At 42.9% G+C, this 23019-nt stretch overlaps 1 protein-coding gene across 1 annotated transcript in view; it reads left to right on the forward strand.

Moving 5' to 3' along the window:
- Window positions 1-15431, forward strand: part of MAN1A1 (mannosidase alpha class 1A member 1) — a 203686-nt gene extending 188255 nt beyond the window's left edge. The window contains exons 9-12 of the mRNA XM_075554619.1: window positions 2340-2559; window positions 3038-3210; window positions 11606-11721; window positions 12542-15431. Of these exons, the coding sequence (XP_075410734.1) occupies window positions 2340-2559; window positions 3038-3210; window positions 11606-11721; window positions 12542-12668 (636 nt within the window). The 3' untranslated portion in view covers window positions 12669-15431. The remainder of the gene's footprint in view (window positions 1-2339; window positions 2560-3037; window positions 3211-11605; window positions 11722-12541) is intronic.
- Window positions 15432-23019: the final 7588 nt, after the last annotated feature.

A 23019-nucleotide genomic window follows, 5' to 3' on the forward strand; every position in this document is an offset into this window, starting at 1 on the left:
ATGTGGAGATATTGCTTAGGTTTGTGCAGAGTTTCTGTTTGAGGTGACAGAAAAATTTTGGAAACTAATGAATGTAAAGTGAGTATAAAATCGTTTAAATGGTCATTTCTTTTTTTAAAAAAAACATTTTATTAGGGGCTCATACAACTCTTATCACAATCCATACATATACATACATCAATTGTATAAAGCACATCTGTACATTCTTTGCCCTAATCATTTTATTTTTTTCTCCTCTTTTTTTTTTTTACATTTTATTAGGGGTTCATACAACTCTTACCACAATCCATACATATACATACATCAATTGTATAAAGCACATCTGTACATTCTTTGCCCTAATCGTTTTATATTTTTCTCCTCTTTTCTTTTTTTTACATTTTATTAGGTGCTCGTACAACTCTTACCACAATCCACACATATACATACATCAATGGAATAAAGCACATGTGCACATTCCCTGCCCCAATCATTCTCAAAGCATTTGCTCTCCACTTAAGCCCTAAATGGTCATTTCTTAATATACATCTTCTATAATTTTTATTAAATTTTTAACTCATTATCAAGCAAAGGATTACTTACATTATTGTTCTGGATAGTTGAATTAACAGGACTACGATTACTCTGTTTTAACCTCAGAATGGGTTATGGACAACAGTTTGGACCAGGAAGAAGTGAGCTAAGTGAGGGTACATTGAGAGGATTGCAATGGATGAATGGCAGTTGGCTTTTTCGCCTCCTCTGTACATAGTTACGACATTTCCCTATTGTCACACAGAGGAGAGCCATGCCTTTGCAGGTCCTGGGACTTCATTGGAGTTTATTTTCAGAGGCAGCAACTTGGTCAGAATCATGCCAGAAATAATGTAGTACTTTATTCAGGTTCCATAACAAGCTAATAAGGTTTCTCTAATCCATGCTCAAAAGCTATTTCTCTTGTCATATTGAAAGAATCATTTCGTGGGGGATGAACAAGTATCTGCTTGAAGGACTTTATTGCCATTTGTGTTATGAGAAGTGCAAATAGCCAAGATGTTCTATTGCATTAAATAAGAATGAAATATTAATGTGATAACTAGACCATCAATAAAATTAGTTTAACTGCAGTTAACGAGCACAGTAGCATGTTCGTTTATTTCTTGCAGTCTTGGCACCATTTGTTTATTTCTGATGGAGAGAAGAAAGGATCTCTCTGCCTTGTGTTCATTTTGTCTATCAGAATTTTTTCCTGTCATTCCAGAATGCTTCCCCCCAAAATCCTCCTTTGGGGGGAGTATTCTAACAGGTATAGACACAATCATAATCTTCTTCTTTCTATGAAATAATTGAAGGGAAACTTAATATCTTTCATATTTTAAAATGTAAGACTATTTTTTATCTTGTATAAAACAGTAACAATTATAGGAGAGGAATAAAAGATGTTTTTGTTTTAATGTTACCATTCCCTTCCCTTAAGTTTAAGCATTTTTACTCTTTTTATGTATTTTTCCACGTATGCTAATGTGCTTTTTAATAAGATTACTATACAGGAACTTTATTGACGTGTTAAGACAATGGAAATGGTAGTGATAAATAATATTTATCAAGTGGCAGTCACAGGACCATCTGCTATATAAGAAGATGTTTTTGAGTAGATGGTATTGTTCTCACATTACGGATAAGGATACGGAGGCTTAGGGGTGTAATAAGCAAATGATTCGCAGAGCTCATCCATCGTGACAGGGCTGGAACCGAAGCCAAAGGGGCTTTACAACGGCTCCATTAACTAATCTGTTTGCTCCCGCTTGGAGCCCAAGGCTGTTTTCTAGTTGGTAATTCTATCCAAGAAGACTGATGCCCTAGCCTGGCATCTTATCCACAAATACGCTCTATTCCTCATCCTTGGTAGGGCCCGTGCTTTGTCTTGTTTTTCCCGTTGTAGAAACAGAAATGTAGTACATCAGTACTTACCATGCTCTGGTGACTGTGTTTGAGAGGGAGCAACTTTGGATCTGAAAAGCCAAACCACTGACCGCGCACAGCATCACGTCACACTCCCCAAGCTAATGGAGTACCGACTAGGAGACGAACACAGAACACAGCAATGGGCCATCTCAGATCAAACTGGTTTTATAGCACCAAACTCAAACAATTGACTGACATGGTAGGACCAGCGACAACCACAGCGCCACCGGCTTTTTTAAACAAAACATGGTTTGACAGAGCACTGGTCCAATTTTACAGAGCAATGGTTTTCATTCGCCATTTTCAATGTTGGAGGCGATCATATAGATTTGAGGAGAATAGAAATTTGAATATAGATTCAACATTGCAAAATGTTGAAACTAAGTCTTTTCCAGGCGATCGAGACTCACTTGATCCGAAAGTCCAGCGGGGGGCTGACGTACATCGCCGAGTGGAAAGGAGGCCTGCTGGAGCACAAGATGGGCCACCTGACCTGCTTCGCGGGAGGCATGTTTGCCCTCGGGGCGGACGGAGCGCCCGCCAGCCGGGCCCAGCATTATCTCGAACTCGGAGCTGAAATCGCCCGCACCTGTCACGAATCTTACAACCGCACCTGTGAGTACACGTTGCTGCTCTTCGTTGACGGTCTGTTCCCCGTGCTTGCAGGTCATGCTGTAAATGAACAGCTGGCCACTGTGCTTGACGATTTTTTTTTTTTTTTGGAAAAACGTTTTTTTTCCACATGAAAATATCTATTTTGGTTTACCTGGAAACACAATTCCAGGCCATAAAGTGTTAAGCGAAAATAATTTATTGATCCCTGATTTGGATAAACAGCATGGAAAGGTCTCTGTCCTAGTACAAAAAAAAGCCTAGTGTTTTATGAACCATTAATATTCTTTCTAGTATCCTCTGTCATAGAGTATGAATCCAGTTACCTTCTTACTGCATTACAAATTCTTTAAGGTTTATAACTACACCTTAAAATTATTTTTTAACCTCTCTCGAATGTGTTGAAGTGTTCCAATTGCATTTCCCTGAGAGACTACATGCTGGTCATGACAATTCCCCTCATCCCTTGCTTGTCCTTTAGATGTGAAGCTGGGACCAGAAGCTTTCCGATTTGATGGTGGTGTTGAAGCCATCGCGACCAGGCAAAATGAAAAGTACTACATCCTACGACCAGAAGTTGTTGAGACTTACATGTACATGTGGCGGCTGACTCACGACCCAAAGTACAGGAAATGGGCCTGGGAAGCCGTGGAGGTGATGTTTTAATTTGATTGTGTTTCTTAAAGATAGATATTTCAGTAACTATATATGTATGCAGTGGTGCCTGTAAATTTGTGTTATGTCAACTTTTCTATGAGTTTTACATTTTTCCCAGGCTCTGTTCAAGATTGGATGTTTTCAGCTAAGTCATTTTATATGTTGTATTTCACCCGTAGTAACTTCAGTCATCGCCAGTGACTGGGGAGCCCGTTCATTTTCCTGGTGACCTTGTCTGTGAGGGCTGTGCTGTGCGCCATCAGGCTGCCAAGGCTGTGTTTTCAGGAGTACATCACCAGACCTTTCGTCTGAAGTGGCTGCGGGTCAACTTGAACCTCCAGCCTACCATTAGCGGCCACGTACATTATTTATACCACACCACCAGCATCTCAAAATAATGTTATTTTAAAAAATCATCTACTGGGAGATTTTTATATTGGAGGAAATATCTATTAAGTCATATTGTAAAATTAAGTGCCATGCCTATGGAGTGGTGACCGTGTAACCACTAAGGGATAGTGGCAACTAAGGGACACTCACCCTGCTCGTGTGCGTCCCCAGACACCCCACTGCATGATGGGAGTGGCAGAATATATGCATTTACTAGGGCCAGGTAGCTACTTATTTCCAGCTAGGTGAAGAACGTATAGAAAGCCTGCTTTGTGTAAAGATACTCCTTCACTCTTGTTACGTTTCTTTGGCTGTAAGCTTTCCATCTGCCCATCTGTTTTGGAATTGTGCTTCCACCTTTTTGTCTCTTACTGCCAAATATAGTGCATCATCTTCCTAAACCAACCTATCGTGTACTCTGCGGGCTAGCTGCCACAGGAGGCACACCAGGAATTGTACTAAATGATTTCAAATTTCAAGAACTAGCATTCTGAAAGGAAGTGGAGAGAAAGCAGGGGATATGAGCAAGTGAATGCTTTAATTCCACTTTCTTGTTCTCTGTAAAGTTAAACACAACCCCAGATCCAAAGCCATTGCGATGGAGTTGGTTGCAACTCTTCACAACCTTGCAGGACACAGCAGAACCACCCTGTAGGCGTCCCAAGGCCATCCACCTTTATGCCACATCGTTCTCCCACAGAGAAGCCGGCAGGCTCAAACTGCCGACTTGCTGGTTAGCAGCTGAGAACTTAACCACTGTCCCACCGGGGCTTCTGTTGTACACAAACTGATGTCGAAACCTCAACAGACCCACACAAAAGAAGCAATCGATCAGATGCTTTAAAAAACCTCCAACCCAAAAAAGTCTAGGACTAGATGGCTTCACCAGGGAATTCTACCAAGCGTTCAGAAAAGAGCTGACACCAATTACACAGACTCTTCTAGAATACAGAAGGGGAGAGCAAACTCCTGAACTCATTTTATGAAGTGAGCATGCCCCTGCTACCAAAACCAGGCAAAGACCCCACAAGAATACAAAGCTACAATAGCCCTTATGAATATAGATGCAAAAACTCTCAAAAAATCCCGGTCAATAGAACCCAACAATATTGCAACAAACTAACACAAGATCGAGTGGGATTTATGCTAGGTATGCAGGGTGGTTCAACATTGGAAAAATAATTAATGTAATTCACCACATTAAAAAATAAATAAGAATCACATGGTCACATTAGTTGACACAAAAAAGACATTTGACAATATCTGTCATTTCATCTGGTAAAAGAACCAGAGAAGAATGCCGCTCATCACCACTTTTATTAAACACTGTGCTGGAAATCTTAGCCAGAACCACTTTATGACAAAACAAAATCAAAGGAATCTGACAGAACAGACAAGAGACTAATTTTTAAAACCTATAGAAAACGGTAATATCTCAATAAGGAAAAAAAAGAATAATCCAATTTGAAAGTGGGCAAAGGACATGAACAGACATTTCACCAAAAATGGCTAATGAACATGAAAAAATGCTTGCTATCAGTGGCCACCCCATAGATGTAAATCAAAAGAATGATGATATGATGATATATCGCCTTATACTGACAGTGGCAGCCCAGTTCAAAAAAATAAAAATGCTGGAGAGGATGCAGAGAGATTGGAATTCCCATGCAACACTGGTGTGTCCACTGATGGATGTTTGGACTGTTTCCAACTTCTTGCTTGTAAACAGGGCTTTGATGAACATGGGAGCGCATCCATCTGTTCACATTCCTGCACTTTCTTCTTTAGACTATATGCCCCCCTGTCTGTAGTCCATCCATAGTTCAGTGTCACAGAAGTTTGGTTTGGGGGAAGTCTTTGAAATCATTAGAGAAGTATAGTTTTGTTCACAGTGAAACCTCAAATACAGAGGCCTTTAAAGAACACTTTCACTACAGAATTAACTCATGCTGCTCAGGACGGACTACTAAAGGATGTGACTGCTCTTGGAAAATAACTGACGAAGTGCGCAGTCAGAATGTCCCAGGAAGCTCGTAAAAAGCACCTTCTGGAAAATGGTCTCGGAAACCTGCTTCGTGTGGTTCTGCATAGGTGACGCAGATGTCTAATAGGATTAGCTGCTTTGTGACCAACAAAGTTATTTTGAATTGTTTTATGAGCTTTTAATGGAAACTTCTGGGGTTTCATAGTAACTTCATGATTGATTAGACAAAACCTTGTAAATATCAGCCAATCAGAAAATTTGCTGTTAGTTCGGATAGTTTTATATGAGCGCTTCCTGAACATGTTACTGTATTGGAACACGTTGTAATTTTACTTGTTGCTGCCCAGTGTAAACTAGTAATGAAACCACAAAATACCTTATGACATGGATAGACTTGGGAGCATCATGCTGAATAGAGTTAGTCAATCGCAAAAGGACAAATACTGTATGAGATCACCACCACGATAAAACCAAGACCGAAAGCCCGCACACCAGAGGGAACAGAATAATTCTGACATCCATTCTCCACAGTTCTCCAGAGGGTTCCCAGGTGAACTGAGCCCCAGTTGCACACAGCTCTAACTTGTTCTCATTAGCATGTTTTATTGACTCTTCTTCCCTGTTTCACTCCTGACTTGCTCACTCATTGTACCACCTGCCCAGTAAACTTGGAGAATCCTGTCCTTCACTTATATTGTTTTCAGGGAACCCAAACTGAAACATGGGGGGAATCTTAGAAATAACCTACTCCGGTCTCCTCTCTATAATCCTTGCCAAATGGCCAGTCCTCCTCTATTTAAGAAGTCTCGAAAAAAATAATGCACCAGTACAGAAATCCATTCCACTGTTTTTAATGGGCGAAGGTATTGAGCCAGCTTTGGGGGTATTCCTGGGGGGAGGGGAGGAGTAAAATCCATTTATCTTCTGTCTTTCAGCTCCTCAAATGGCATGTTCTGCCAACTCTCCCTTTCCTGATTTAGCATATCCTCTCACCTTCTCTTAGAAAGATTTCCATGTGTAGTCTTTCAGGACTGGGCATTATAGCTCACGAATCTCTTGAGTGAGTTCCCACATTCCTCTTCGGGTAGATTTGTAAGACCCCTGGCTTATATTGAAATTACCATCAAGGAAACATTAGCTGTTACATTGCTGTTCTTGTCGCATCTCTTCTGTTCTGTTCTGGTTTCCCGTCCACATTTCCAGTTAGTAAAGATATTACTTTTTAAACCTACTTTCTTTCCACTTATCTAAGAAAATTTCTTATTAATAATGTTGAATAAGATATACAAGCATACAGTATTGTAATCCAGCAGTACAGTACTAAAAATGTCCTACAACAATTAGCAGAAATCTATTGTTATACTCTGGTACCACTTAGGATTCTTCCTAGCAAAAATAGCAGTTCTCTGCTATCATTTTTCTCAATGATGGTATGAAAAATGTTACTACTTCCATAATATATGAAAATGCTTTCTCTTGTTCTCAATGAAACCACTGATAACTTTGTGGTGTGAGCTGTATCAGAATAGGAATTGCACGCATACATCATTGTACAGGTAAATGTGCTTACACATTAGCTGCTAACTGCAAAATCAGCAGTTCAAACCCGCCAGCAGCTCTAAGGGAGATAGACGGGGCTGTCTACTCCTGTGAAGAGTTGCAGCCTCAAAGACCCAGGAGGCAGATCTACCCTGCCCTCCAGGGTCTCCGCTCGACATCAGCTCAATGGCACTGGGTTTTATTATTGAGAGCAGTGTTCCTTAACCTTCCTCATGCTGCCGCCCTCTCATACAGTTCCTCATGTGGTGCTGACCTCCTTTGTGGGCGTATCTGCATGTGGGTGGACCCGCCTGGAGACAGAGGAGCCGTATCTCAGTCCCTAAGACCATCAGAAATAGGGTCTTAGGTGACCCCTGCGAAAGGGTCGTTTGGCCCCCAAAGCAGTCACGACCCACAGGTTGAAAGCTGCTGATGTAGAGGTACACATAGGTAATGCAGCTGCCATTGTACAGGATAAACCTGACCTAGGATATTTCTAGCACAGGCATTTTTCCCTTCTCCCCTATATCCAGCCCTTTCCACATGGAAATTCGCTCATCAGAGCGTGGTTATTCTTCAGTTCATTCTGCCACAGCCTTTCCCTAGGCAGGCCTTTGTACCTGGTCCTGTATGTTCTAGCCTTGGATTTAGCCCAAACTCAACCCCACAGCCTTAGGTATCGTCCGCTCTGGGATCTACTTTTGAACTCTCTTGGGCCAGCCATTTACTTCTCATCTTTAAAGTGGTTAATAAGAGAATGCTTTTTATCCTCACTTAATCTGCCTCATTTGCTGTTCTCTCGAAACCATGTGCGGTCACGTGTTTGTTATTTATCCTGTGTTCAAAGATACAATGATGGTAAGCATTCTCATACTCTGTTGTTCCCCGAGTGTATTTCAGGCCCCAGTGGTCACCCACAGTGTGAGCACTCACATCAATTTGAGGGGATGTTGGTGCTCAGAGGCCCAGGAGTGTAGTGACATGAGGTTCTGTCGAGGCTTCACCGCACGGGCATGCGGCTGCCGCTTCTCTTGACAACATATTAGTAAAACTAGGACCAGTGGTGAGGGCCCAGGAAGGCATCCTGATGGTGCTGTTTGGGAAGCATTGGGCTGCAGACCGCGAAGCCCGAGGCTCAGAGCTACCAGCTGCTCCTCTGTAGAGGGGAGAGGCTATTTGCTCCTATAAAGATGTATCGCCTCAGAAATCCTCAGAGACAACCTGATGCCAATGGATTTGGCTTGGTTTGGGGCACGAGAGCCTAAGAGAGCTTCACATTCCTAAAATCTGAGAATGTAGACTTTTGCCAGGAAGGCATTTAAGTATTTAAAGATTAATAATGCCTCTTGTTGTCTGTCTACCTTTTTGTCTTTTACCTAAATTTGACGCAATGATAACTCCAGTTACTAGAGCTTGGGGGGGTCGAAGGCCCTCTCACAGGGGTCCCCGATTCATATCAGTAGCAGAATTACAGTGAAGTAGCCACGAAAATAATGTTATGGTTAGGGGCAGCACAGCATGAGGAACTGCATGGAAGGGCGGCGGCCTGAGGAGGGTGGAGAAGCACTGCTCCAGTAGGGAGCACTGTTGGATTCCTCGGGTGGGGAATACCGCAATCCTTGGCTTCGCACGAGAAAGATATTCCTGCCGAAGCCTGGTTTGTGATCCTAGTGAGTTTTTTTATAAAAGAAGTTTCAGGTTTTACTGTTAACTGAACACGGGACCCCACACACATAGCGATCTTGGCAGGGTGAGCGGGGAAGAAACCACAGCACGGATCCAGGTGTACTGCCTTCCTGCTCCCAGGGCCTGAATTGAAGCATGTTCAGTAAACACACCTGGACCCTGTGCTAGCTACCTAACAGCACCATGATCAAGTACTCAGCTCCTAACTGAAAGGTTAGCATTTCGAACGCCCAGGTTGAGCCACAGGAGCAGAGGAAGGACTTGGCGATCTACCTCCTAAGGATCCATGTCTAGCAAACCCGTGAGGCAGCTAGCTCTGACCTGTCACAGCCTGGGGGCGGTGGGAGCGGCCACCGACAGTATCTGGTTTCAGTCTCACTGCAGCTCCAGGTGGAAGGCATCATCACTCCCAGTGTACATACGAGGAAGGGGATGGGATCTGGTTCAAGGATCTGGCCTAGCGCTCTTGTGCTTAGATGACCGTCTTCACTACCTGCGCACCGTGAGAGTACAGGAATGCACGTGGTGCTCTGGGAAAGGGGGACAAGGGATGGCAGAGCATTGCCGAAATACTCCAAAGCGAAGGTGGACAGTAACGAGGGAAGAAACCTACAGAAATGAGTCCATGGTGGGTGGTGGGGACCACTCTTTATCTTGTCCGACCCTCGTTAGCGCAGCTTATCACGAAGAACCTCACAGGGACAGCCAAGAAAAAGTCTCTGGTTAAAATATGTTCTAGGAAGTGCCTGGAAATGGGATTTCACCACGTTCTCTAACAAGTTTGTTCATTTCTTCTAAAGTCTGAATCTTTTAATCTTAAAAACAAACAAAACCTTCAAACCTGCACAATAAACCTAATAAAGTGTCAACATTAAATAAATAAATAAATAGATAGATAGATAATTTCAGCCTGTTTCATTTGACCTTTTTAGTTGTAAAAACGATCACAAGAGGAAGGGAAGTGGGGGAAGATTTTTCATACTTCTCCCTAGTTGACTCGTGGTCTGGACCATGGCATAGAATCGGAGCTTCTTATTTTATTTTATTTTTAAGTGAATTCTTCGTATTTTCCCAGAGGCTTTAATAAAGTACCATTCATGAGGCATTTTCTTTGGTCCCACAGCTGGCTGGTCAGATTTGTTTTAACATGGTAATTAAGTGCTTCTCCTCCTGGCCCCACGGTCCCTCCCCCGGCCCCGCCAGCCTTGGTGTGAAAAATCAATATCCTCATTATCAGTGCCTACAGATGGGGACTGAGCTTCAGCATGGTGTTCCTGCTCACGCAAGCTGGCCAGTTCACCTGCCGCCTCCTCTTCTCTTGGCTCCTGATGCCTAAGACTCTATTGACCCGAACGCCCTTCGCTGCCCAGGGAGGGTTTTCTCAACACCACGGTGTGTGTGCTTCCTATCTTCTTGATAGTTAGGCTAAGTGAGAGAAAAAGGAGTGTGATTGTACATATTTTTGTTTTTGATTAAGTAATAGGGCTATGGTTTGTGAGAGAAAACTGCCAAGCCTATGGAAAATAACCTATGAATTTAGAAGGAACTGGGTTGGTCATTTTAAAATCTTCGGCATTTTCTTCATCTCATGACAAATATTAGGATTCTAGTCTGTAACGCGGTTCTTTTTCTTTTCCTGCATTCTTCTGAATTAGAACCAGGTTTCAGATGGCAGTTGTTGTACAATGGAAAGTTTTATTTGGCCATACAAGTGATAGGGTTCCCAGGATGTAAGGAGGACAGTAACTCCCTAGAGATGAAAAAGTCAAAAGACAAGCTCACTGCCCCCCCCCATCAATTCTGACTCTTAGCCCCCCTCTAGGCCAGGCTAGAACTGCCCCGGGAGGTTCTGAGACTGCCACTGCCCACCAGTAGGAAGCCTCACCTTGCTCCCTCCGAGCAGCAGCTGGTTTTCAATCGCCCACCTCGCTGGTGCCTCCCAACGTGCGATTACTAGCTCACCAGGGCCCCCCGGCTAGAGATGAAGGTCACTGCCACCTAACCAAGCAGCCAGTGTCGTTTCAGCACACAAAGAGCAGGCAACATGGTGGCAGCTGACAAAGTGGAAGACGGGTTACACTAAGGTCGTTTCCAAAATTTCATCCCCAACCTCCTCCACCTGCCTCTTCCTCAAGTCGTCATTGCTCCCAGACAACGATGGGATCAACAATGTCATTGCTCTCCCCGACGAGTAGCCAGGGAATTCATCCCAGCTGCGTCTATCCCAGACTGGCGAGAAGTCTATTTGAGGGCCAAATGCCAGCCACATGGTTGTCATTGCCCACCATGTTCTTCGTTTAGCTCTGTCTCCCACATGCACTGCAAAGTCCGATGGTCTCAGGGTGGCAGCCGCTGCCTTTGGTCCAGCACTCTGTCCCAGTTGACCGTCTCAGGGTCTCCAGGGCAGGGGCCAGCACACGCGCTCTGTAGAAATGCAGAATGCGCATTTCAGGCCGGCTGGGGTCTCTGTGGCGAGGACTCAATGTGGGTACGAAAACAGCACAGAAACAAGCTGGCCGTGGCCTGCGCCCGTGCGCTCCAGTTTTCAAGACGCTGCTCCAGAAGGGTGTTTTTTAAAAAAACAAAACTGACTCCAGAAGATGTACTGTCCGCAAGTCCTCTAATTTTTCACACTTGCATGTACATTGTGTTGTTTTTCAGGGGTTGTTTTTGATTTGTTTTCTCCTAAAACTCCCGCTTTTCACACAGTTTGAATCCTTACTTCCTTTGACTTTGATCGTTCAAGTGAGCGACCATTTGCTTACAGGTTTCTCCTCTCCTCTGTGCATGCAGGCCCTGGAAAGTCACTGTAAGGTGAACGGAGGCTACTCGGGCCTGAGAGACGTGTACCTGCGGCACGAGAGCTACGACGACGTGCAGCAGAGCTTCTTCCTGGCCGAGACGCTCAAGTGAGTGGCGGCGAGGCGGCGGTATCCGGACAGCTCCTCTTCTTCTTCTTGTTTGATACGGGGAAGAGTTTTCTTTCATTTTCTTGAAAGCATGCTTACAGGCAGGCAGGCGGGCTTTAAGAGTTCAGGGGACACTTGGGGGTTAAGGAGGAAAAGATTTTAATATCATTCCAGAGAACAGAGTAGATTTGTTGGATACAACAACCCACAAATGGAAGTTCACCGACGGGCAGGTCCTGATCATGAGCGAAGTACCTTCACACGACCAAGGGGTCCCCTGGAAGATGAACTACTAGAGACTCTTAAAAAGTACCACATCATGACATTCTCTTTGTACATGCAGCCTGAGGGAACCGATGTACTTTGACGCGGTAATTAAATGCTTCTCCCGTGGAGCCCAGAGGCACTCGAATGCCGCGCTACCCCACACCAAACCCACTGCCAGCGAGTGTGTCCTCTGACGCCTGGTGCCCCTAAGGGGGTTCTGGAAACTGCGTATCCGTGTAGGAGCAGCTTCTCCCCAGTAGAGAGAAAGGAGGGAGGCTTGAACCTCCAACCTTGCTGTTAGCAGTCCAGCCTCCTTCTACACGCAGGGCAGGAATCCCAAATCTGTCTTCAATTACTGAAGCTCGCGCCTTGGAACTGTGTGGCACAGTTCGCTCCCACTAACACTAAAGCCCAGAGGCGCTTTTCCCCCAATGCACGTATCCCCTCAGGGACGTCCTTATGAGCGATGACGTAGATGTGGCCTTCCCCTTGTCTCTAAATTCAGTGCCGGGCATGGTCTCTTGGGTCTTACATGTTTTGCTTCCCTCACCAGGTACTTGTACTTAATATTCTCTGATGATGACCTCCTCCCCCTGGAGCACTGGATCTTCAATACCGAGGCGCATCTCCTCCCGATCCTCCACGTGGACAAAAAGGCAGTGGAGGTCAAAGAGCAATAAGGGGACCTCTCTGTTTGGCTCTGCTCCATCCCCTCACAGCACACCTTAACTGTTCCTTTTCCAGTATTCCGGCACCTGATGCATTTTTATTCCTAGATCTGTGGGTGTTCTAAGTTTTACAATTGTTTTGCAGTCTTTTATGTTTATTACTGTAAGCTTAGACGTACCTAAATTCCTCATCATTCCACAGGGCTTCTCTTTTCTAGGCAGCCTGTCCTCTCTGGCATTCTTAAAGTCACAGCGTCATCCGGGCGGTGCGCCCACGACCTCTCGGTGACAGTTTTGATTTGACTGCAAAACCTTTTCCTCCTCTGTGAGGAGGTGGCGTCTGCTTTAAGCTGTAATGTTTTGCCATGTTGCAAAAAGCCATAAGAATAAATTAAGTATTTAAAAAAAGCTTTTTTTTTCCCTTTTCAACTTCATGTTAACCTGGTTTGTCTACTCACCAGAGACAGATCGTCTAACTGTGACAGCCTCCTCCCGATGCTGGTCTATCCCCCTTTGATGGCGTGTCCTCTAAATCTTCACTCGCATTGTAGTTCCAATGGGAAAGCCATCCCACCAAGATCATCTCATGTGGCTCTCCTTTCTGGGCAACCGAAGCATGCTTTCGTTGATTACTTAGGAATATCTTCTTGATTTGTTCTCAGATTTTCCTCTGTCTTATGTCTGATTTCTTCCATGCCTGCTGCACAGTCAGGTGGACTAGCAGGGTTTGCAGAGCTCGGTTCCCACTGATCTATATTTTTTAAAGAGAAATAATGTGATGTTTTTAGGGTGTTCAGTCTTGCTTTTAACTGAATAGACGGAGAAAGATAAAAAGAGGTTATTTCAACAGGCTTTTAGTTTACGTGTGTTGGTATTTTATCCTGATTTTTGTTTTCTTGAGGGAAAAAAAAAACATTCTATTTGGTTTCTATTTGAAAAGGGCCCTGTTTGAAAGACAGTAAATTATTTCATTTTAATCTATGAAAGCAGGATTTGAGTCTCTGAAAGAAGTTGTGCAATTTTTTCTGTCCTCGTCTATTAGAAAAATCGAACACACTTTTAGGCCAAATAAGAGCATAGTATGTGGATAAACTCAATCTAGCGCTCCCAACTCAGAAACATGTAGCTTTGCCTACTTCCCCCCGCCCTCCCTACTGTCCTGTAGCACTTCCAAATAATGACTCTTCAAAACATCAAGTTTTGGATAGCAACTGCTCCCCCAAGAATAAACTGGTTACCCCACATCCCTAAAAAAAAAATATTCTCCTGATTCACCACCATTAAGTCAATTCCAACTCATAAGTCAATTCCAACTCATAGGGAACAGATAGGATAGAATTGAACTGCCCACCGGGCTTCCAAGGCTGGGGGTCAGTATGCGGCCTCTTTCCCTCACAAACCAGCTGACCTTCTGGTCAGCAGGTGATCGAGCACTTTAGCCACTGTGCCACCAACACCCCGCAGATTGGTTTCACCTTGTGTCTTCTTATCATGTGGGTTCATATGTTAGATCTATTTCCATGAAAGGCTAATATGATGATATATACTGAGGTATGTGGAAACTTTGAACCACCAAAATGTTATTCCTATAATGATCAACCCGATCAGGGCAATCTCCTGGATGAAGCAGAATCATGTGGAATTGCCATCTATACGCTGAAATATCAGCAATTTTTTGATTCAGCCTGGATTTGTAAGACAGCTGTAGTTTTCTTAGGTCTCAATAGACTTAATAATCTCTGATTCAAGGTGTTTTAAAAGATTGTGTTTCTCTGAAAGGACCAACTTGTATTAGCTGCTGTTTTTCATTATTCTACATGGGGCCAATGTCAAGGGATAATGTCATAGAATTAGCTAACAAAAGCATCTTTCCGTATATCGCGATTGCCTTGTTGATGTGTCTCTGGAACCAGAATAACGCCCCCACCCATATTTTCAGCTCACCTAGTGAAACAAAGGCTTCACAGGAGAGTGCCTTTTATCCGGGACATGAGTATGAAGGATTACTGCCAAAATTGGGCCACATGTACTTAGATGATCATTTTTATATGTAAACATCCTCTGACTAGTAACTTAATTCCTTTTCTTTTCCATTTGATTCAAAAGACTGCGAATCTGATGCGTGTTTCTGCAGCAGATTGAGTAAAACCAGGTTGTATGTAGGCACTGCACTAGAACGCACCGTCTGTGTCCTGGTGAAAGTAGACAGGACGATTGGGCTCCGCATTGCTCTGCCAATGTGAGAACCAAGCTTTTTAAGTTCTAGAACTAGAGGGGTGGAATGTTCTTTAATGCAATTCCCCAAACACCAAAAATGTAAACAAGAGATGAATGATATGTTGATGTAATTTAATTAGTTATATTTTGTGTTGATTCTTTTTAACAAATGAAGTTGCTAGGTAGATACTGTCTTCTGTTTATTTGGGGCAAAACTGTGCAGCTGTTTACATATATTGTTCACATCCTGGAGGGTGAAGAATTAAAATAGCACTTAATTTTGTGTGTATGCAATATGTTTTGGGTATATGTTGTGCAATTAAGATTCCACATATAAGTTGAATGGCAATTTACGGACCCCATTGTTTGTCTGGACGTCTTCTTTTGCTTTATCCATTCTTGACATTGATTGTTTCTGTGTCGTACTTCAATCCACTTTGCCATTTCCAACTTTATATAAATCTCTAATGTTATGGGATACATAATAGATTGACATAATTTTTAAAGGCTATATTTGTAAAATTTCTCTATTGTGAATAAAGTCTTTTAATATATCTCCTAATTTGTTCAGTGTTTTTATTTTATATAAGCTTCTGGATATCTAAAAGTGAATGCCTACTGATACAAACAGAATTAGTAACTCCTTTTGGCATTTCCATACCACACTGAGAATCTTAACCAGGAAACATTTTCCACTAAAACTTTAAGCTGCAAATGTGGTGCATTTGGTTAATCAAATATCTTTTCTAAAGAATCTAGCAACTGTCAAACATGAGAGCATGCAGAATAGAAGTTGGGGGTCAGTGTCACAAATAGCATGATACTTACGGCACACAGATGATGACATTGTGTTGTGCTAAATTAAAAATTAAATCTGGCTGAAGAGTGCAGGCAATCTGGAGGCCAGTAGATGGTGAGTATCAAGAGATGCATAGTCGGGGAAAAAGAAAGCTCTAGGAGAACCTACACTATTTATGATTTTAAAACCTAGCTCTTAAAACTTCACGTGCTTTGGGGAATGTTGCAGGGACTATGGATGCTGTTCCCTCTACCTGGAACTGTGTTTCTCCCAGATTTTTATAGTTAATTTCTCACTTTGCTCAGGACGCAACTCAATTGTCATCCTATCAGAGTGGCTTCCTTTTTCAAGGCGTGTGATTTCCCAGAAGCCTTCTTACCTTTCTTAGAGGGTCGTTCTGAGTCAGATTCAACTCCAAGGCAGTGGCCGAATTGGATTTCTCACGGAGTGTTTGTTAGATAGGATGGTGCCGGTGCCTCAGGGTTTGCGTGGCTTTGCAGAAACCAATCCCCAGACTGTTCTCCACTACTGCGCCAGCGGGGCTCGCTGCATGCCATGGGGAGTTCCTCACTTACCTCGTCTGCCGACCTCCTTCCAATGTGAGCTCCAGGAGAGCTTCAGCCATCTTTTCCTATTCCCAATCCTCCAGCTCCCATGCCCAGAACAGTACCCAGCACTTGATAGCGCGAGTGGACGGTGGGTGAAAGAGTGAATGAGAAAATGAGACACGACTTTATATTCCTAGACTTGGCCACAGCTGTTTGCAAATAAGCAGTACATTCTTTTAAAAGATCAAATACGTGTGTTGTGTAACTATGTTGTTTCTATCAAATCATAATTAAAGTGAATATTTTTATCCCCTCCACTAGTAATCCCAAGGGATTGTAAAGTAAATTTGTGTGTGTGATTGGAATCAATGCCTTATCAATAGATTTTAAAAAACACTTATGATTAAGGTACAGATAGAGCAGCCCCTAATTCCTCCAACAGGGGTTTTTAGTGTTACAATTTAAATAGGTTTCCAAGTGTTCTATGATTTAATTTCACAGTCCATGTCCACATAAAGGAGCTGTTACAACAACATGAAGCAAAGGCAGTGGCTTCTCCCCTAACAACGTTACTCAAGTGAGCACCTGCTGAATCCAACCATTTCTTCAGTATCTGACACTGGTTACACCTGCCCTGTTGGTGACAGGATTACTAGCAGTTCACCATGCTTTTTATTTAGACCAGGCGTCCTCGAACCATGGCTCGTGGGCCACATGTGGCCCACCGAGGACATTTATCTGGCCAGCCTCGTTCGATTTTTTACTTCAAAATAAGATATGCGCAGTGTGCATAGGAACTTGCTCACAGTTTTTTAAACTGTAGTCCGGCCCTCCAGTGGGTCTGAGGGACAGTGACTGGCCCCTGTTTAAAAAACTTAGAGGAGCCCTGATTTAGACTGTTCGCCCAGAGTGAGGTCAACCTGGTAACTCAGACATCTGGTTTCTGGGCACTGCGCCTATGGTGCTCCAATGGCGACAATACAAGTGAGTATCCGCATTGGGCAGCTCACTGCGAAGCTGGCAGTTCGGCCACAGAAACTCCGTAGAATCGCTATGCGTCAGAATGGACACACTGATCGCAGGGTTATACGTATGTAGACAGTGGGTTAACATTTTTGGAAAATCAGCAAAATCTTTTTTCATTTAGCCTTAAAATTCATATATCTACAATTGTCCTTTGGCATTTGCCAAGAAACCGTCCCAGCGGCGCTCCGATCCCTTATATAAGATGGTGTAAATTTGCATTTAACCTCCACTCATCTTCCCTCCCATATACTATAAGTCATCTCTAGATTATTTATACTACTTACAATACCTTATCACAGTGTAAATGGCATACAAATACCACTTTAAATTTCCTCTTAGCCTTTGAAGCATTGCTCGGACCACTTAATTGCTTCCCTCCCCCAACCCCCAATATTTTCAACTGGGGCTTGGTTGCACCCGCAGATGCAGAATCCTCGGAGGTGGAGGGCCTCTGAAATTGTCATTCGCGTTCTCTGGGCTGGAGCTGAAATGTGTGTGCACAGAGGACACTCTTCATCTTTCTTAAACTGGTTCCATGCCTCAAAGACCAATTTTTGTTTTTCCTGCTCATTCCATTCACATTCGCCAACACAGTCATAACTTCAAGAAATAACTTCCAGGCATTAGGTATGCATATGAAGCTTTAGAATTACATATGAGCTGAGACATAATTTAGTCCAACTGTTTTATTTTAAATATAAGGAGATTGGGCAATTTTCCCAAAATCAAACAGTTTGTTACCCTACTCCTGTGCTATCAGACACAGAGATGGAATATAGATAGCTAAGATTTTATACAAATTAAAAAGAAGAGCGTATGAGAACATCATTCACTTCCCCGATTACTAAAATGAAGGTGTCAATTCAGAAGTCACCCTTGGGAATTTGTTTATGGGGGCTTCATGAGGTGGGAGCTAAAGTTGGCCAACACCAAAATCCCTTGAGAAGCTTGAAGGTTCCAGAAGTTTACCCCAAATTTAACAAGTCAACATTGTGGTCAGACCTCAGAATACACACATGAACCAGCAATTTGTGTTATTCCAATTCACAATAAAGTTGAAGAAGCTCATGTCCAACCTGTAACTTTGTTCGAGTCCCGACCCTGGAAAAGCGATCAGCTCTTCATGACCATCCCATGTACATGCTTGTGTATTTTGTTTTCTCCCTCAAGGTTTAAACGCAACTGGAGACAAACGTTTGATCCCTTTGGGAATGTGGAGTCATCCTTTTACAGAAGCATTTCTGAGCCATAAACTCGACGTCTAAGGACACAGATTCACCCTGGAGTCGTAAGCAGAAGTCCTTCCCCTGCTATGGGGAGCCCTGAGAGGACTAGCTTCACTCATTCCTCGTTCCATCAGCCATTGTTTCCTTTGCTTTCTTCCCCCAACAGCTGCTTTCAATGTCATTTCTCAAGTTGCTGCTTCTGTTCTTGTGGATTTTAATGGAATTGTCACTGGCACAGAGGATGCAGACTCCAAGTGCAGCCGTGGGTCATGTACATGTAAAAGATGTTCTTGGACACGACCTCTGAAATCACCTCATTTTCCCTCCTCGGTGTTTTCACATCACTGTACTTATCGAAACTGTGTCGGCGCTCCATTGTTAGGATCACTTGAACCCTCTTAAAACATGCCATTACTCACTGCATAAATTAATTCAAATTATGTCATGGAGCCATTGAATTCCCCAATGAATGCAAATTACTGCAAACCTTTAGAACATAGTGGTAGATGTGTAACTTAAAGAAAAAAGGTTCCCACCTACTAGACTATTTTGGCCCTAGGCTAAGAACACACATTAATTCATAATTCTGCAAACAAATTCATAAATGCACCTCTGTTCAAATAACACTTTCAAAATAGCATGCACTTGAGATTTATTTTCTTTTCCTTCTCTCTCTTTGTATTTTAGTTTTTTTAACTTTCTCAGGAGAAACAAGTGAGTGATCAAATCTTTGGCACGTTTCTTCCTGGCTTTCCGATTCTTCAGGGAAATACAAACACCTCTCCTGTAATAGCCTCTCAGAACCATCGTGGATAGCCTCCACACCAACTTCTTCGGCAAGTTGGAAAACACTGGTTCCATCCCGTGGATGTGACTGTTTGAGCTTCTGGCCACTCACAGCTCTCTGTTTCCTATGTGTCAGAAACCCAAAGGCACTGCTACTGAATTTATTCTGACTCACGGTGACCCTGCACTTAATTTTTGAGACTGAAAATCTTTACAGGAAAAGGCAGTCTCATGTTCCTCTTCAAAGAGCAGCTGATGAGTTTGAACCGCACCCCTTGAGACTGACAGCCCAGCATTTAGTCAACAGCTCGGCCAGGACTCTACAGAGAAACTGAATCGGAGTCTCTTCCCTCTTGGCACCAATCTCTTCTCTGCCATTCGATGCAACATTTAACTTTGCTCGTCAATAAATCTTAAGTACATTCCACTGCAGGGCTCTTTCTCTTCCATCTTGCTCCTGTCAAATTGATAACTTTGTGAATTACATAGTCTTTTTCATGAACTTCCAACCAAAAGTCTTTAAATGTTCCTCTATTGAACTAAGTCCCTCTGGTCTCCTTTCTTCACTTCTAAATGGTGCAGGCTAGTAGGTCATTGGGAAGGAAGTAGATTTCACTAAGGGTAAAGGCAACTGGCTTCCAAATTTAGCTCTGTCATAAGCTCCTGTATGATTTGAAGCAAACCCTTCAACTCTTCATAGCCCAGTTTTCTCATCTGAACAGTGGGAGATGTGTTTAGCTCAGGCATAATAAGTAGACTGTGCGTGGAGTAAGACCTGTTGTTGACAATCAAGAGACAGCAGTCCACGTGCCAGAAATTTTCCATTGATGAAGTCAAGCCAGAGTGACTGGAAGGAGGGTGTCCAATGGGACCGATAGCACTCAAATTATAAGACACAGAACCTTAGTTTCCTTATCCACTTACAGGAACGATGATGCCTAGTTATCAGAGGATTTAACAGCTGATACATATGAAATTATAAGCATTTTGCCTGTCAGGATTATGTCCTTAATGCATAACTGCCAACCCTACTTTCAACTCAGCATCCTGTGAAAGCGCCAGCTCTCCTCTGCCCTGGAAAGGCATCAATTTCCCATGTGCTATTATTCTGCTTCCTGCCAGCTTAGACTTTGGGCATGGTTTCCTTCCATCAGCCTGCTTCAAACACACGTAATTTGTTCCTCTTCCAAGGTCAGAGTGTCGCTCTTCTTTTGTGGCATGAGAAGGCAGAAGCACCCAGCTCTTTTCTCCCCCTCTGTGCCATGCATTACGTGGATATGTTCCTACTGGTTTCTTGTTGTTGAAGAGCAAGACGTTTTCTGTTAACATTTCTCAGAGACAAGAAACAAGGATAAAATTGCATGATTGTTGTGCTGGTAAGAACAGTATTATCTCTTCTATCATTTGTGTCATCAAATAAGCCCGGGAAATAAAGCAGTGACTCCCAAGACTTAAGAACTCTCCGTGCAGTTTTGCTTTCATCCTAGTGTAACTTTGGAAATAATCAAACGTGATTTTTCGAATGAAGAAGGATTATTAAAATAATAGTTTTGAAAGAGCCGCCATTGCTCCCCAAATCAGTTTATATGTTTGGAATTCATTTGTGGTAACTCAAACGGATCATGTCTGGAGAAAACTACAGAAACTGATTTTGATGGAGAGCCTACTTACCCTGAGCAATGAGCAAGTTTATTTCTTGTTTGCATAGAACTTGAAACCTACGGGACGATCCAGGTTGGTGTAGTGGTTAAGAATTGGGCTGCTCAACACAAGGCCACCAGTTTGAAATCACCAGGCATTCTGTAGGAGAAAGATGAAAGACGAGGCTTTCTATTTCCATAAAAATTTACAGTTCCAGAAACCCAGAGGACTCGTTCATCCTATCCGACAGGACCATTATGAACTGGAATAAACTCTGTGGAAGAGAGTTTTATTTATTGTTATTGTTTAATTTGGTTTTAAGACTATGGAAGGGAGGGGGACTAAAAGGCAAATGTGCAGATATAAATTTTTAAAATTTTAAATCAGGTGCCATGGCTACTTTTCCAGAGATTAATGACATCTGGCAGATATTGAATTTCCAGCCAATGGCACACTTCCATCCTACTCATAGAAGACATATCTTGATCATTTGGTGAGTGGTGAACAAATCCTAATGAAGAGGGGAAAGTTCATCTTAAATGTTTGCTCAAAACCATTATGTTAGGTTTCTCTAGAAAACAAAACCAGGACACTTATACTTTTATATATATTTATATAGATAGCTATATACAACATAAGAAATAAACACTAGTTATTCTATAGAGCAGTACAAATGGCTCAGTGCAACTCACTTCCATGAGACAGCTAATACACTACCTTCAAGTCTTGAGGGCCACCATGTACAAGTCAAGGAAACAGACAGCTGAGGCCTCTGTAGGGCAATTCAGGCAATCCAGCCACAGGCAGCAAACAGCAAGGCAGGTCACCAACAGTCAGCCAGATGACAGGGTCTGATAGCCCCCAGCTCAAGGAATGTGTACTCTGGTAGCTTGGTGAAGCAGGTCTTGAAGGAACCTCAAACGACAGCAACACAGTCCATGGGTTGAGTGTCCCACAGATAGTGTAGCTCAAAAGTTGAGGCAGAGAACCAGCCAAGGCAGCCACACATTGGTCCAATTATTAAAGAGCAAGAGACAAGAAAGATGAGGCTTGGCGAGCCATTTATCTCTCTGTTCTTCAAGTAATCTCACATGTGTTCATTGGCCAGGTTGACACAATAAATCTATCATTCCCATGAATTTAATTTCCATCTTAAGTTTGCCTGCAGCAGGGCACAATCCCTGCTAACCCCTGCTAACTCAAGGTGGTACTTATATCTGAGAAGCTAAATATAGAGTCTATTTTTAATGAATAATCTAGGGTGTACCTTACCTGTGAGATACCTAATTATAAACTGCCATTAGAAAAATTTCATCGCTGTACTTGAAAAAAGAAAACTCACCCAAAATAGGACAGCTTTCTCATCTCTCGGTATGTTCAAAATAGACCAGCTGTCTCAGGAAAAACCCATAGGAGTCTGTGGTAGTTACATAATCTGGTGTCAATTTGAGGATTGAGAGTGTATAAGCCAATGAGGTCTCTGTGTGGACATGGTCTTCTGAAGATCCTTGGAACTCCTGTATTTCCTCCTTGGAGGCAGTAGATACTCTCTCTCCAGGCTTACTCTCTGTGAAATTCTCAGCTCACTCTCTGGGAGACATAGTAGCTGACAAGACACAAGGAGCTACACTAGTACCTTGAGCTGGAGAAGTCACATGGAGACCTCTGCCATTGCTGAGATGCTTACAATGCCTTTGGCTCCACAAGGCTTCCCACCCACTGGCCTATGATCTTGCTGCATTCGGTATCATTTCATGTGTTTCATGAGTCTGAAGAGGACTTTATAAATTGATATTGGACATATGGGCTAATTCCAGACTTAAGGACTTGATCTGGACTAGACTGGGATGTTCTCTCAGTATTCAATTGCTCTTATACATAAAGCTCTTTATTATACACATATGAGGCTCTATAAATTTGTTTCTCTTGTCTACCCGGACTAACACAGAGTCCAAGCCATAGTCCTCATTCCAGTTGCTCCTGGACTACATTATGTCATGAAAAGTAACAGCAGATCATCTCTGCTCTATTGGAGTTTGGCTTGTATCATTTTCGTTTTGTTTCTATTTTTAGACAGATAAAGAGAGAGTGTGTGTGTTGGCTATGATAAATAAAGGTTA

The sequence above is a fragment of the Tenrec ecaudatus genome, chromosome 7 (assembly GCF_050624435.1).
Source record: "Tenrec ecaudatus isolate mTenEca1 chromosome 7, mTenEca1.hap1, whole genome shotgun sequence".
NCBI classification, from domain to species: domain Eukaryota; kingdom Metazoa; phylum Chordata; class Mammalia; order Afrosoricida; family Tenrecidae; genus Tenrec; species Tenrec ecaudatus.